We start from the raw sequence: 13706 nt of genomic DNA, 5'->3' as shown, positions 1-13706 counted from the left end.
CAGAAAGGGGCTCCTGAGAGGCCTGCTGTGTAGGGCCTGACCAGTTAAAGCTCCCTTTCATGTCCCTCCCTCGCTCCCCACCTCATCACAGACCCCAGCTGAAACAGGGGTTTTCCCCCTTGTTTTCTTGTGTATGAGGAGGGAACTGGGTGAGCGTGGAGAGCCGTTGGAGACGGGCTGCGTGCTGTCATCCTCCTTGGCGGCATCACTGTGGTCCTCACGTCGGCTCCTGAAGAGCTCCCATCTTCTAGCTCAGCCCTGGGCCCTCTGCCCACCTCCGCCTCGCCTGGCCTTTGCAGAGCACAGTTCAGCGGCGTTCCCTTCAAGGTTGGGGAGGGTAGTCATCCCGCAGCCTGGTGGCTCCGGGGTCTGCTCTGCCGGCCCAGGAGCCTTCGGCCTGCTGGGTGGGCCTCTGTTCTTCTCCTGGACCCCTTCCAGCACGCCCAGAGCTTCTCTGATTTGCAGGCCCTCTGCCTGCGAGCCAGACAAGTGCTGGTTGTGGGGGGAGCTTTCTGAGTCTCTGCCAGGCTCCCAGGAGCTCGGTGGGTTGGGCTCGGGGCAGAGGCAGGCCGGGTCCCCTCACTGTCGGTTTCTGCTCCTCCTGTCCATCCTGGCAGATCCCTGGATGGCCGGCTGCAGGTGTCCCACCGGAAGGGGCTCCCCCATGTCATCTACTGCCGCCTGTGGCGATGGCCCGACCTGCACAGCCACCACGAGCTGCGGGCCATGGAGCTGTGTGAGTTCGCCTTCAACATGAAGAAGGACGAGGTCTGCGTGAATCCCTACCACTATCAGAGGGTAGAGACCCCAGGTACGGCCTCCTCTGGGGTCCGCAGGTGTCTACCCGGCATCCTTCTCCTCTGCCTCTTCCTCCCCACCTCCCGCCGCCCTCCCCCTCTTTTTCCTGAGGGCGGGCCTCTGGTGCATTTGGGGGTACTGGGGCTTAAGTCCAGCCTGGCATCCACCCTGACCCTCCTCTGCTCTGTCTCCTCCACACAGTTCTACCTCCTGTGTTGGTGCCCCGCCACACAGAGATCCCGGCTGAGTTCCCCCCGCTGGACGACTACAGCCATTCCATCCCCGAAAACACTAACTTCCCTGCCGGCATCGAGCCCCAGAGCAATATTCCAGGTAGGCACCCACGAGCAGCGAGGCCAGCCCCGGAGGTGAGCGCGGGACGCCCCGTCACCCCTTCTCCGCACACCCGCTGGCCCGAGGCCCTTGACTCAGACCCGCGTCCCTGTGGGGAGAGGACCCGTGGCCTTGGCTCCCCGCTCACTAATGAGGCTTTTCTTGGCATGGAGGAGCGGCGGCGTGACCCTTCCGCCCGGCCTCGGCCTCGGTGCAGTCATTTATTTTGGAAGCGGAAATAGCAAGGCTGTGTTTCTCTCACCACCCTCCCGGGCCCTGGGGCTGGAGTTCAGGCAGGATCCCCGAACCCGAAGGTCTGGGGGCTGCAGAGGCAGTGGGCCGAGCTGGGGCCAAGGGCCGGGCAGCGTGTGGAGAACAGGCCCTGTAAGTAAGCCCTGGGAGGGTTCCAACCCGGGTGGGAGGTTTTACTCTAAAGGGAGAAGTGGGCTCTGCTGTCAGAGTGTAAATGTTTTTAGAAGCCCGTCATTTACATGCAAATAATGTGTGAATCACCAGAACTCCAGGAGTCCAGGAAAACTGCTTGGCAGTGCTTGGCCAGACCCTGCACTAGGGTAGCTGGGGCAGAGGTGGGCCGTGTTCCTTTCGGAGCCGTCTAGTTTGGACTAGCCTTTGGCCTCGAGTGAGCTCCCCGTGCTGAGGTTGACCGCGGGCCATGTGCATGGGTCAGTGTGTTAAGGAAAGACCTGCTTTACAGCCCCAGTCTTTCATCCATCACAGGTGGCTCTGGTCCCTGGGGGGGGGGGGTTTGCCTACTCTCTTTGTACAGCAAAGCAGAGAAGTCAGTCAGGGCCTGGGGCTCAGTGAGAGGAATGCATGGCAGTCTGCTCTCATGCAGCTTGCATCCCGCGTGAGACATCCCCTCAAGAGCCGCAGATCATGGTACGGGGGTAGGTGGTAGAGCCAGAGGGTGTTTTGAGGCGGTTGCCTTCAGAGACAGATGAGTTCACTGCCGGGGTCGGGGGGTGGAGTGGAGTGGGCTTAAACCTGGTCTTGAGGGATGGCGAGAAGTTTAGTGCCACAGAGGCTGTAGGAATAGGTACTTCAGACGGGGAGTCAGACAGTGTGAACAAAGTTCAGAGTGATTCAGGTGGGAACAAGGGAAGATGAGTGCACAAGGACAGCGGGAGCCAGGGGTCCGAGGCCCAGAGTCCTTCAGCTCCCGCCCCCGGCGCAGTGGCGTGAATCTGTGAGTTTGCAAAGGGCGGCTCAAGAGCCAAACCAGAGAGGCCATGTAATGAACCACCTTCCTTCCAATTCCCAGAAACCCCACCCCCAGGCTACCTGAGTGAAGATGGAGAGACCAGTGACCACCAGATGAACCACAGCATGGATGCAGGTCAGAGTCTTCTGGAGTCTCTGCTCCTAGTCCTGAGTGCTTGCCCTTCCCCATCCTTCCCTCTGTTCCTCCATCTGGCTCTCTGTATTCCCTTCTCCACACTTTCTCTCTCCATCCTTCTCTCTGTCCCTCCATCCAGTATTTACTGAGGAATCACTATGGGCCCAGATCTGGGATAGAGGAGGAGCCTGAGTGGCTCATGATATGTGGGGGAGACCAACAAGACAGCCCGCAGTCACCGTGCTGTCTCCTGTATGCCTGCCCTAAGGGAAGCTGCTATGTGGCACAGAACAGGGTCGTGCCGGCCAGCCTGGGACAAAGTGCTGGGGGACTGAGCAGTAACTTGCGGTGTAGGTTTTTCCTGCATTGAGTCTTGGAGGTATATAGGGCTTGGCCAGGCTGCCAGGACAGGCAGAGCAGTGTGCCAGGCAGAGTCATGAGGGGCCGTGGGGAGGAGAGCTGGTGAGTTCTGGGGTGGGTGAGAGCTGCGTGTGGCTAGAGCATCCTCCTCCAGAGACAGGAGGGCCAGTCATTGAAAGCTTCAGGTTTAGCCAGAGGCTAACGTGGAGCCCCTGCAGGCTGAAAGCAGATGAGAAACTGCTGGCAGTGTGATGGAGGGTGGGCTTCATTACCTGAAACAGCTCAGGAGCGCTGGAACAGAGGTGAGAGCTTTGCAAGGCCCCAAAGCATCTATTTCTGTGTGATGCCCAAATGTGATCTATGTGTTCCTGCCATGAGGGACCCAGCCCAGTCATCTCCAGCCACATCTCCAGATGTTCCCGCCTCATTTGTTCTGGGACCAAATTGGCCTCAGACCAGCGGCTTCTGGAATTGAACCCCAGCTGCCACATCGCATGTGCATGGGGTTGCATGTGGCTGGGCGAGGAGGAGGGAGCAAGCAGATGTTCCCTTCCGACGACGGCAGGCGTGCCTTGGGTACACAGAGCCGTCCGACGTGGCGGGGCCACCTGCCCTGCACATAGCCCAGAAGAGAGTGCAGTTCCCGAAAGAAGGATGCAGGGGACGTGCATGCTTATTGTAAATGTGGTCACTTGATATATAGCCTGGGCATCATGTCACATACCTCCACATACCACTGATGAGTGGATGATGGTGTGAACCCAGTCAGAATGCATTGGAGACCTGTATTTGATGCCAAGTGCCTGCCGTAAGCCCTCAGCTTTACATGCTGGCGTGGGAAACCAGCCCCCTGGGCAGCATCTCTGCGGATGCTCTATTTCTTCTCTTGCCTGCTTCCCTCCTCACTACTCTTCAGGTTTATGGAAGGATTACAGGCAAACCTTCCATATACTGTGGTTTGACATCCAGATAACCACTGTAAAGCAAGTCACACAAATTTGTTGTTCCCCAGTACGTGTAAAAGTTATGTTTACACTGTCTTGGTCTGTTAAGTGTCCAATAGCATTATGTCCAAAAAAGTAGTGTACACACCTTAATTAAAAAATACTTGATAGCCCAACAATGTTAACCATGATTTGAACCTTCAATGAGTCAAAATCTTTTTTGCAGTAGTACCTATCAAAGATCACAGATCGCCATCAAAAATATAATAATAATTAAAAAATTAGAAACATTGTGAGAATTTTCAGAAGGGGACAAAAGACATGAAGCCAATGAATGCTGTTGGAAAAATGGTGCCGGTATGTTGGCTGGATGCAGCATTGCCACAAACCTTAGGTTTGTAAAAAAAAAAAAAGTAGCATCTGCAAAGCACAGTAACACAAAGTCTGCCTGTGCAAACAGACCAAAGGAGAAAGTCTTAAATGGGACAAGCAGCCACCTTTTCACCCTCTCAACTCTTGTGTCTTCCCCTTCCTTTCTCTGTCCTCCCTTCCTCATCTCCTCCCATAGTGTACCTGTAGGACCCTGTTGTGGACATGAATGTTTATTGAATATCAGCCCTGGGCTTTGTGGACCCCAGCCAGCCCGTGGGTGGGTGGGTGGGGTCTCCTGTTTATTCTCTGCTCTTCACTCAAACCAGTCCAGTTGCTCATGGGCTTGACTTCCCTGCCAGCAGACGGGAGGAGCATCTCAGTTGGGGCCTAAGGCTCTCCCTGTCCAGCCCTGTGTCTCCCCAGATACGTGTGCATGTCTGTTTAGACCAGAGAGAAGGTCCCACTTCCTGGGTCTCCGTGATTTGGACCAGCCTGAAATAGGAGACCAATGCTTACTAAGCACCTCCTGTGCACAAGCCATGGTGTAGGCATACTCGTGTGCACCATTCCACTTCATTTCTACACATCACACGGTAGATGGTGTCATTCCCATTTTATACCTGAGGGGAAAAAATTCAAAGCTCTAAGTGTTTGAACCACTTTGCCAAAGACCTATGGCTACATGGTGCCATGTCCAGATACCATGGAAGATTTGAAAGCTGTGCTTTTTCTGTGACTTTTCCACATCCCCCAGAAGACTGGGTACGAGGGGTGAGACAGAAACCCATGGTTCCCCCTTGGTCCTCAGGGAGGTCACAGCTGAGTTGAGGGGCAGGAGCAGACCCCCGCTCACAGCTCAAGGCAGCCTAAGCTGAAGGCCCAGTGGTGAGGACTGAGGATTTCAGGGAGTGGATCCGGGTGCAAAGGACTGTCAGTCAGTAAACAAACAACTCTCTGGAGCTGGAGCCCCATTGGTGCAGGGACGATGGAGGGACCAGCCCTGTGTTGCTTTTTGGAAAAGCGACAGCTTGGTTTTCTGAAGGCTGATGCTGTGTGGGTCCCTACCCACCCACCCACCAGGAGTAATGATAATAGAGTAGGAAGAATTGGGTAGTTAGGACTTTTTCCCATGTGTAGCATGTCTTACATAAAATGTCAGTCTGGTTGCTGAGTTGTGGGGTGTCTGAGGCAGCTTGGTGAGTTTCCTGAAACCTGGGAATGCCTGCATTGGTATTTGCAGACCCTGAGCTCTGAGAGCAGAGAGGGGTCTGGGTGGCTGCAAGCTTCACTTTCGCTGCTGGGGGCCTGGAGCAGCTGGGGAGAGGGTTTTCCCTGCTCCTTTTGTCCCTCTGGGGGGCTCAGTTAACAGGGCGTGTCAGTGTGGGACCTGTGCGTGCAGCCGCGTGCTGCAGGCTTGGTTAGACGCATCAAACCCTCTAGTTGTGGAAGAGACTCTGAGGTCATCCTCTCATCTATTGGTTGCACAGATAAAGAAACTGGGACCCGGGGAAAGGAGCGCTCAGGCAAGGAGATAGGAGGTTCGGCCTTCTCCTGGGCCGTGGAGGCTCAGCCCAGGGTTTTCTCCCCGCCCCACCGCGATGTACACATCCTGTCATCTGGCTCCCAGGCCAACAGTCTTTTCTGAAGTCTCACAGCAGTGTCTTACCTCGCAGGTTCTCCAAACCTCTCCCCGAATCCGATGTCCCCAGCACACAATAACTTGGGTAAGTAGCTCCTTGTCTGTATGATTTTAACCCCCTTTAGCTGTAGCCCTGGCTGGTGCTTGGTGTGGGAAGGAGGCCCTGAAGGTGAGGCTCCCCCCCGCCCCCCACCATCCGCCCAGCACAACCCATCAGGTTTCTGCTTACATAGCTTCTGGGGTCACCCACAGGATGGGAAGCCTGAGGAGAGCGGTGGCAGGAAAAGCAGCTGTGGGCCAGGCGTGTGTTTCCCCGGGGAGGCGGTTAGGCATTAGTGAAGGAAAATCCCCTGAATCTTGTGCTGTAGAAACACGAGGGTCTGTGGTCGGCGAGCATCCGTGTGTGGTTTGATGCAAAGCCATGGGCAGCGCTGCAGACGACAGCCCCCAGCTTTCAGGGACTTGTTTCAGATACACGTACTTGGATTTCATCTGAGCACCTCATCTGACAGTGATGTCATTTTTATTTAAAAGAGTACCATATAAGGAATTTTTAAAAAAAAAATACAAAGTTACCCATAATCCCTCCACCCTAACACAAATGTGTCTGTTTTATCTTGGTCGTCTGATGTCTTTGGATCAAGCACATATATTTGTGCTTTGCCTTTGAGATAATACTTCATATTCAGTTTTCCCTTCTATCTTCTGTTATTTTGTAAACACAGTTCCATGCTTAGATGTCTCATTGATCATCTTGCATTATCTCATGATGTTTTGGAGCGGCTGGGCCATCATTTCCACAACCTTCCCTCAGATGTTTGATTTCTGGGTCGTTTTTGTGAGATTTGCTTTTCTAATCCAGGAGCATCTTTTGGCTTCAGTGTGGGGCCTGCCAGAGGGCTCAAAACAAATGAAATATTTGTTCAGTTCTCATTTAGGGGAATTTTTTTTCTGAGTTGGTCTGGTAGCTTTAGAAAAATGTGAGTTTGGTTTTGTTCTGGCCTGTATTGCTGGGGCTTGACTTGTGGCTCAGGGAAAGGAGGAACTAATATCCAAACTTGGTGAATCAGAGTGGATTGGCCTGGCTTCTGTTCCCAATTGTTCCCAGTCCTTGACTGATAGCATCAGATGAAGAGTCATCATTTGGAATGTGGGAGCTGCTTAAAAACCTTTTAATACAGGCTGACAAGTGGGCAGTGTGAAATGTGACCGGGGGATCTGTTTTAGCATCTTTGTAAAATGATCCCATGGTGTATGTTCCCAACGTGAAAGGACGGATGGAGTTATTAAACATAAACGCTGAAGGCTGGAAGCTCATGTTAACTTGAAGGCCATGACTGTGAACTTGACTCTGAGGTTTCCGCTTTGGAGGATGACCCCTCTGACCCCACCACGGCAGCCCTTTCAGTCTACAGACATGAGCTGCTGCTTGACCTGGCAACCCCACTGCCTGACGTTGTGGTTCGGACTGAAAGTTGTCCTGGGTGGGTGCTCGCTTTGCATTCCCCTTGAGATTGTGTAGACCAGGATGACAGCATGTCCTTGAACTTGGCCCCAAGGCAGAGTACCCGACTGGCACGATCCTCCCGGCCTGCAGCCCTGTCCCTCAGCCTCTTGTCTGAGGGTCAGGAATTCTGAGGCCATCTCTTCCAAATGAAGGAACAGCCTCCAAGCCTGGTGGACAGAGAGGGGTGCCCCTCTGCTGGGAAGATGTGGATGGGGGCACGAGTCAGCCGACGAGTCATGAAGGACTCATGGTGAGACTCGGGTGTGGACAGGCCTGGCTTCCTTTCTGCTTCACGAGCCCTTGAACCCCAGCCTTCACCCACTCAAAACCATCGATAGGACCCTACAGTCTCATCGCCTTGGCATCAGGGCTGGATGGAGATGAGAGGATGGTGATAATAATGGCTAGCATTTCTTGAGAACTCTCTGTTTACTGACTGTTGTTCAGAGCACTTCATGCCTGTTAGCTGAATCTTTGTGACAACTAAATACGGTGGTGTTGCTATAATGTTTCATTTTGTAGAACAGGAAGCCAAGGAACAGACTGGTTAATGTACTTGTCCCATTTACACAGCTGGGAAATGGGGACCTCAGGCCTTGGGGATCCAGAGGTTGTGCCCCCACCTGCAGCGGGACCCTGCCTTGCTCGGTCAGCTGGACCAGCTCTCCCCTTCCTCACTCAGTATAACTCAGCTCAGGGAGGGAACAAGTGTCAGATTGAGGGTCCTGGTGTCCCATGTCGCCCCTGGCGGGGATCCTTGCCTGTTTGCCTGTCTGCTTGTCTCTTCCTCACTCAGCCATTTGCCGGCACTTCCTGCTCGGTGTCTGTATGCCAGCCCAGGTAGGGGAATTCAAAGAGGAGCCCCAGACCCGACATCAAAGTGTTGTCAGCCTTGTTGGGGTAAATAAGCAGGACTGTAAATAACCTCTTATATAAAACAAGAGGTAGGTGCAGATGAAATACCCTGAGGGCTTAAAGGAGCGAATGGTGCCATTCCAGTGGGGCCATCATGCCGGGTGGTCAGTGTCTTCTCCATATTTACTCATTCATTCGCTGAGTTCCTAGTACGTACCGATGCTGGGGGTCCAGAGCTGAAGACCCTTAAACGTTCAGTGTCTGCTGGAGTGCTGGAGGTGTCTGTCTCCGGGGGTGTACTGTGCCCAGCGCACACAGGACAGGGGGACTGTATGTGCCAGGCAGGACCAGCCACCACACAGCCACCACCCCTGCATTCCTCTTTCACAGCCGCATGTCCCAAACCGCAGCATGCTGGTGGGGAGGCCTCAGAGCATGGTGGCCCGTGTGAGCTGGACCTTGAGGGGCAGGCAGAATCGGAGGGCAGGGCACTGCCGATGCAAGGACTGGCACGCAAGGGCATCTGGGGATGGCTGGCAGTGTGGTGGGTTGGCTCGTGGGAGGCACAGTGGGGATGAGGCTGAGGGGGCTGGCAGGGCTGAGAAGAGAGCGCAGGAGGCCACACTTCCGTAGCCCCGTCTTGCCTACAGGATAAGGCAAGCCTGTGGGTTTCGAGTCTGGGGCTCATATCTGATGGTGGCTTCATAATGATTAATCTGGCCACTATGTGAAATTTAAATTTTAGGAGAAATTGCTGGGGCTACCATCCCTGCCCCACCCCTCCCAAAAAACCCACTTAGGACGCTGTAGCACTGGAGGAGGCTGAGATGAGCGCTTTAGAGAAAGGGAGTGGAACAGGAGAAGGCATCTGTGAGCACCATGGGCCGAAACAGCAGCATTTATTGACCAGCCTTGACTGGGAAGACCCGGAGGCTTCCGTGTCACTGCGGCCGGACCCCAGGAGATGGGGGACGGGGTTTGGCATGGAGGGTGACAGGGAGGCGCCTCTGCTCACCTGAGTCCAGGAAGTAGCGGGATGGCCAGGAGAGAGGCCTGGGCTGGAGGCGCCGCTTCAGAGCCATTAGCACGTGTGATAGCCTTGCCCATAGTGGGGTCAGAGACATGATTTTGTCATCAGATGAGTTTGGAAAGCCTGTCCCGTGCTCGCTCCAGGGGCCCCCCAGGGCACTCACAGCATAAATGCAGCATAAAGCCTCTGAGAGTCCTGCAGAAAGGAGGCCTGGCTGGTCCACCGTTTCTCCCAGGGATCCGACAACTGTTGAAACAGCTCTTTCTTAGGATCCCGTGGACCATTCTATAGACCTCACTTGGGAGACACTGACAAAGGTTTGGCTGAAGTCCTGGGAGTGGATGGAGAGGGAGACCCAAGGATGGACTCATGAGACATGCCTCGGGAAGAAGCTTGGGGGTCAGGTGGAGGATGGGGCCCAACAGTCAGAGGGGAGAGAGGTGCTGAGGGCAGGGGGTGGGCAGATTCTGTGGAGATGCCAAATGAGGCATAAGAAGAGAGCTCCTAGGGGGTTCAAGGGCATCCTTTGGAGAGCAGGTGTGGGGAGGAAAGGGGGCTCCAGTCCTCAGCAGTGGGTTGCAGACAGATAAAGGTGGGGGTAGGGCAGCACACAGCCACCACCCCTGCATTCCTCTTTCATGGCCACATGTCCCAAACCGCAGCATGCTGACGGGCACACGGAGAGTTCCCAGAGACATCTGGGCATCTCAGGACACCTATTAGTTCTCATAAAGAAGTTATTACACAAAAAGAAAGCAAGCATAGGACATCTGGCTACTTCTTCATTTCTTTCCTGCTCCAGGCAAAAGATTGAGCCTCTGGCCACAGTGAAGCCACTTGGGGTGCCTCATGGGGGAGCCCCAGGAGTGACTGAGAGCCAGCTCAGCCTCTGGCCAGCGGCAGGCTCTGGGGAGATCCCAGGGCTTTGTTGTGCGGGGAAGGGATGTGAGCAGGTGAGGTTCCTGTTATTACACATTGTGTTACATGAGTCACCTGGAATTTCCTAAGGATTTAGGTCAAGGATTGGGGCAAATGCATGGGGGTGGGCGGGGAGGTGGAGAGAGATAACGAGCCAGATCCTGCCTGTGAGTAAGTTGTTCTTTGCTTTAGAGTGAGACATCTCTGGAGAGGCTTTGACTGGGGGAAGTGAGGTACCAGCGGGTGTCCAAGGGCAGGAACTGAGCTGGAGTTGAAGGACGTGATGGTTTCCCAGAGGGCCCTGGATTGAGGCTGCCTTCTTCTCCTGCTGGGAGAAGGGGCCCTGGTGGCCAAGGTCACAGGAAGACCCCTGATCCCTCAAGAGAGGGCAGGGGACCCCCGTTACAGCCCAAACCCGATCCCAGGTATCTTTTCCAAGGCCTTGTTGAGCTCTCGTCTTCCATAAGCTCGGGACACCACAGGCGAACGTCTTCATGGCAGGAAGTCAACTGCTGGCTGGACTGTCAGACTCCCGGGCGTCCGTCCAGCTCTGAGGCTTTCCGTTGTTCTTGGTCTCAGTAGACTGGTCCTAGGTTGATAGAGCAGGGGTCCTTTCTGGGTAAAAGTGGGCTTGTTGCCTAATCCTTCACGAGACCAGTTGGAATTGGTGCCCAGCTGCTGGGATGACTGTCCTGGGCCGGCAGGGACCTGACCTTTAGGTAGGCAGGTGGTGCAGACACCAGGGGTGAGAGAATGTTTTCACAGCCACCTGAGCTGGGCCATGAAGGTCGTGTCCCAGCAGATGAGGGGGATGAGCAATTCAGGCAGTAGGAAGGTAGATGGGGCCTAGGGTGTGGAGTCTCCTTCCACAGGGCCCAGGCGGAGGCGGGCGCTGGTGCTCTGACCTTCAGCTCCGCTGCATCGGCACGCCCGCTCCTCACCCACTCCCTGTGCTTGACGTATAGCGGAAAGCTAATTGCTCCACTCGGGCCTCCCCCTTTCCTTTCCCGGATTTGGATCTCTTGCACGTGTTTTTAATAGGCATCCCTTAATCCAAGTGTTGCCTTCTGGGTTTTATTCTGTTTTCTTTCCCTTAAACAAAACAGAAAGTCCATGCCAGCTTGGAATTGGGCTCAGAACCAGAGCCAGCCAGTGTGTTAGGCTGGCAGGGGGCCAGTCGAGAATTAAGTGCCCCCTGCCCCTCGAGGAATCTGGCCCTCACCACAGCGGGGGCGGGGGGGTGGTGCTGGGGGCTGAGAGCGGCTGGAGCGGGAGGTTCCTGCGTCTGCAACACCTCTGCCACAGGAAGAGGGATTAGCACAAACTCAGCAGTCTGACTGGGAGCAGAGCTGTGTGGAGGGAAGGCCTTGGGCTCGCGCCGTCAGCTGCCACACCAGGTGTGCAGAGCCCTTGGCCTAGGGAAGCGAAACCGCTTTCCTTGGGGCAGGTCACCCTGCCCTGTCCTCCCAGAGGAGCCTGTGAGCCGCTATGTTCAGAGTTTTTACCACCAGAAGCAGCCTTATGTAAAATTGCTTCTGCATTTATTGCGACCCTCTTGAATCCAGGGTGGGTTGGCTGACTTTATTGACTGTTGTGGGGGAGAAGTGCCTCCACTGAAGAGTTCTTTTAAGATTTAGCGCCCAGGACAAACTTTATTTACCCTACAGTTCAGTTCAGTAGTTCAGTCGTGTCCGACTCTTTGCGACCCCATGAATCACAGCACGCCAGGCCTCCCTGTCCATCACCATCTCCTGGAGTTAACTTAAACGCACATCCGTCAAGTCGGTGAGGCCATCCAGCCATCTCATCCTCTGTCGTCCCCTTTTCTTCCTGCCCCCAATCCCTCCCAGCATCAGAGTCTTTTCCAATGAGTCAATTCTTCGCATGAGGTGGCCAAAGTACTGGAGTTTCAGCTTCAGCATCATTCCTTCCAAAGAAATCCCAGGGCTGATCTCCTTTAGAATGGACTAGTTGGATCTCCTTGCAGTTCAAGGGACTCTCAAGAGTCTTCTCCAACACCACACTTCAAAAGCATCAATTCTTTGGGGCTCAGCTTTCTTCACAGTCCAACTCTCACATCCATACATGACCACTGGAAAAACCATAGCCTTGACTAAACGGATCTTTGTTGGCAAAGTAATGTCTCTGCTTTTCAATATGCTGTCTAGGTTGGTCATAACTTTTCTTCCAAGGAGTGAGTGTCTTTTAATTTCATGGCTGCAGTCACCATCTGCAGTGATTTTGGAGCCCAAAAAGATAAAGTCTGACACTGTTTCCACTGTTTCTCCATCTATTTCCCATGAAGTGTTGGGACCAGATGCCATGATCTTCGTTTTCTGAATGTTGAGCTTTAAGCCAACTTTCTCACTCTCCTCTTTCACTTTCATCAAGAGGCTTTTTAGTTCCTCTTCACTTCCTGCCATAAGGGTGGTGTTATCTGCATATCTGAGGTTATTGATATTTCTCCCGGCAATCTGGATTCCAGCTTGTGCTTCTTCCAGCCCAGTGTTTCTCATGATGTACTCTGCATAGAAGTTAAATAAGCAGGGTGACAATATACAGCCTTGACGTACTCCTTTTCCTATTTGGAACCAGTCTGTTGTTCCATGTCCAGTTCTAAGTGTTGCTTCCTGACCTGCATACAGGTTTCTCAAGAGGCAGGCTACAAAACCGGTAAGAATTTTCTTTTTGCCAACCAGAGCCAGGTCGCATGTCATGCCCCCTTTTTGCTTTGTCTGCTAGGGAGCTCAGAGCCAACCTGAGTGCTCTTTTAGTAGCTGTCTAATTTGATGGTTAGCTTGTTTATAGTCTTCTCTTTCCCAGGGTCCTGACTTGGTCTTGTTCTGAACCAGGGTGTGGATAAGTCCTTTAGTTGGAAAAGAAATGAGGGCAGACATGCAGTTTGAAAATAAAGTGCCATTCAAGGCAGAGCCCCGGAGGGGGCGTACTCAAGCATGCAGCTCCCCTGGCCTAAGTGCCTGCAGGAAGCCCTTAGCGATGATGGGAGGGGAGAGGTGAAAGGCCGGGCTTACTGGCAGCTATTAGGAGACCACAGTAAGTGCACGGCTGGGGTGCTGCTTTTGAACGTGGGTCAGCTTGTCCAGACAGAACTCTCTGAAATGGCAGCCTTCAGACTTGGCCTTGGCCTGGCGGCTCCACTCCCCAAACCACCATCTGCTTAATTATGTGTCAGGCTCCTGCAGCCTGTGTTTGCCACAGCAGTCTGTAGTGCGCATCCGCAAGTTGCAGGGATGTTTAGATAAGGGCTCAGATCTGCTTGGGAGAGCCTCTGGGCGAGGACCCCAGGGTCAGAGTCTCTCTGATTCTGAGACACCTTAAAGCCTATACATCACCAGACTGGTGTTCTGGCCCCATGTTACCCAGCGGGCGGGCTGCTGACTTCCCTTCTTTTGACAAGTGGGCTGGGTCAGGACTTAGTGTGCCTGGACTAAGCCCAGGGGGTGTTGGACTTGGCTTTATCACTTGAGGACGAGGACGCTGTTCTGTACTTGGCTAGGGAGGCCGAGGCCAGCCCAGATCAGTCACGGCTGCCTCTTCAGGGTGACCCATGACCGTCACAGTCTGCTCTCAGT

At 54.0% G+C, this 13706-nt stretch overlaps 1 protein-coding gene across 2 annotated transcripts in view; it reads left to right on the top strand.

Moving 5' to 3' along the window:
- Window positions 1-13706, top strand: part of LOC120852520 (mothers against decapentaplegic homolog 3) — a 128014-nt gene that overhangs the window by 99693 nt on the left and 14615 nt on the right. For both annotated transcript variants that reach the window (XM_040225799.1, XM_040225801.1), the window contains exons 2-5: window positions 618-811; window positions 1000-1131; window positions 2414-2488; window positions 5838-5888. In XM_040225799.1, the coding sequence (XP_040081733.1) occupies window positions 618-811; window positions 1000-1131; window positions 2414-2488; window positions 5838-5888 (452 nt within the window). The remainder of the gene's footprint in view (window positions 1-617; window positions 812-999; window positions 1132-2413; window positions 2489-5837; window positions 5889-13706) is intronic.

This window comes from Oryx dammah, unplaced genomic scaffold (assembly GCF_014754425.2).
Source record: "Oryx dammah isolate SB20612 unplaced genomic scaffold, SCBI_Odam_1.1 HiC_scaffold_26, whole genome shotgun sequence".
In the NCBI taxonomy this organism is placed as follows: Eukaryota; Metazoa; Chordata; class Mammalia; order Artiodactyla; family Bovidae; genus Oryx; species Oryx dammah.
Note: the sequence above shows the minus strand (reverse complement) of the source record. Positions and strands in the feature narration are given on the sequence as shown.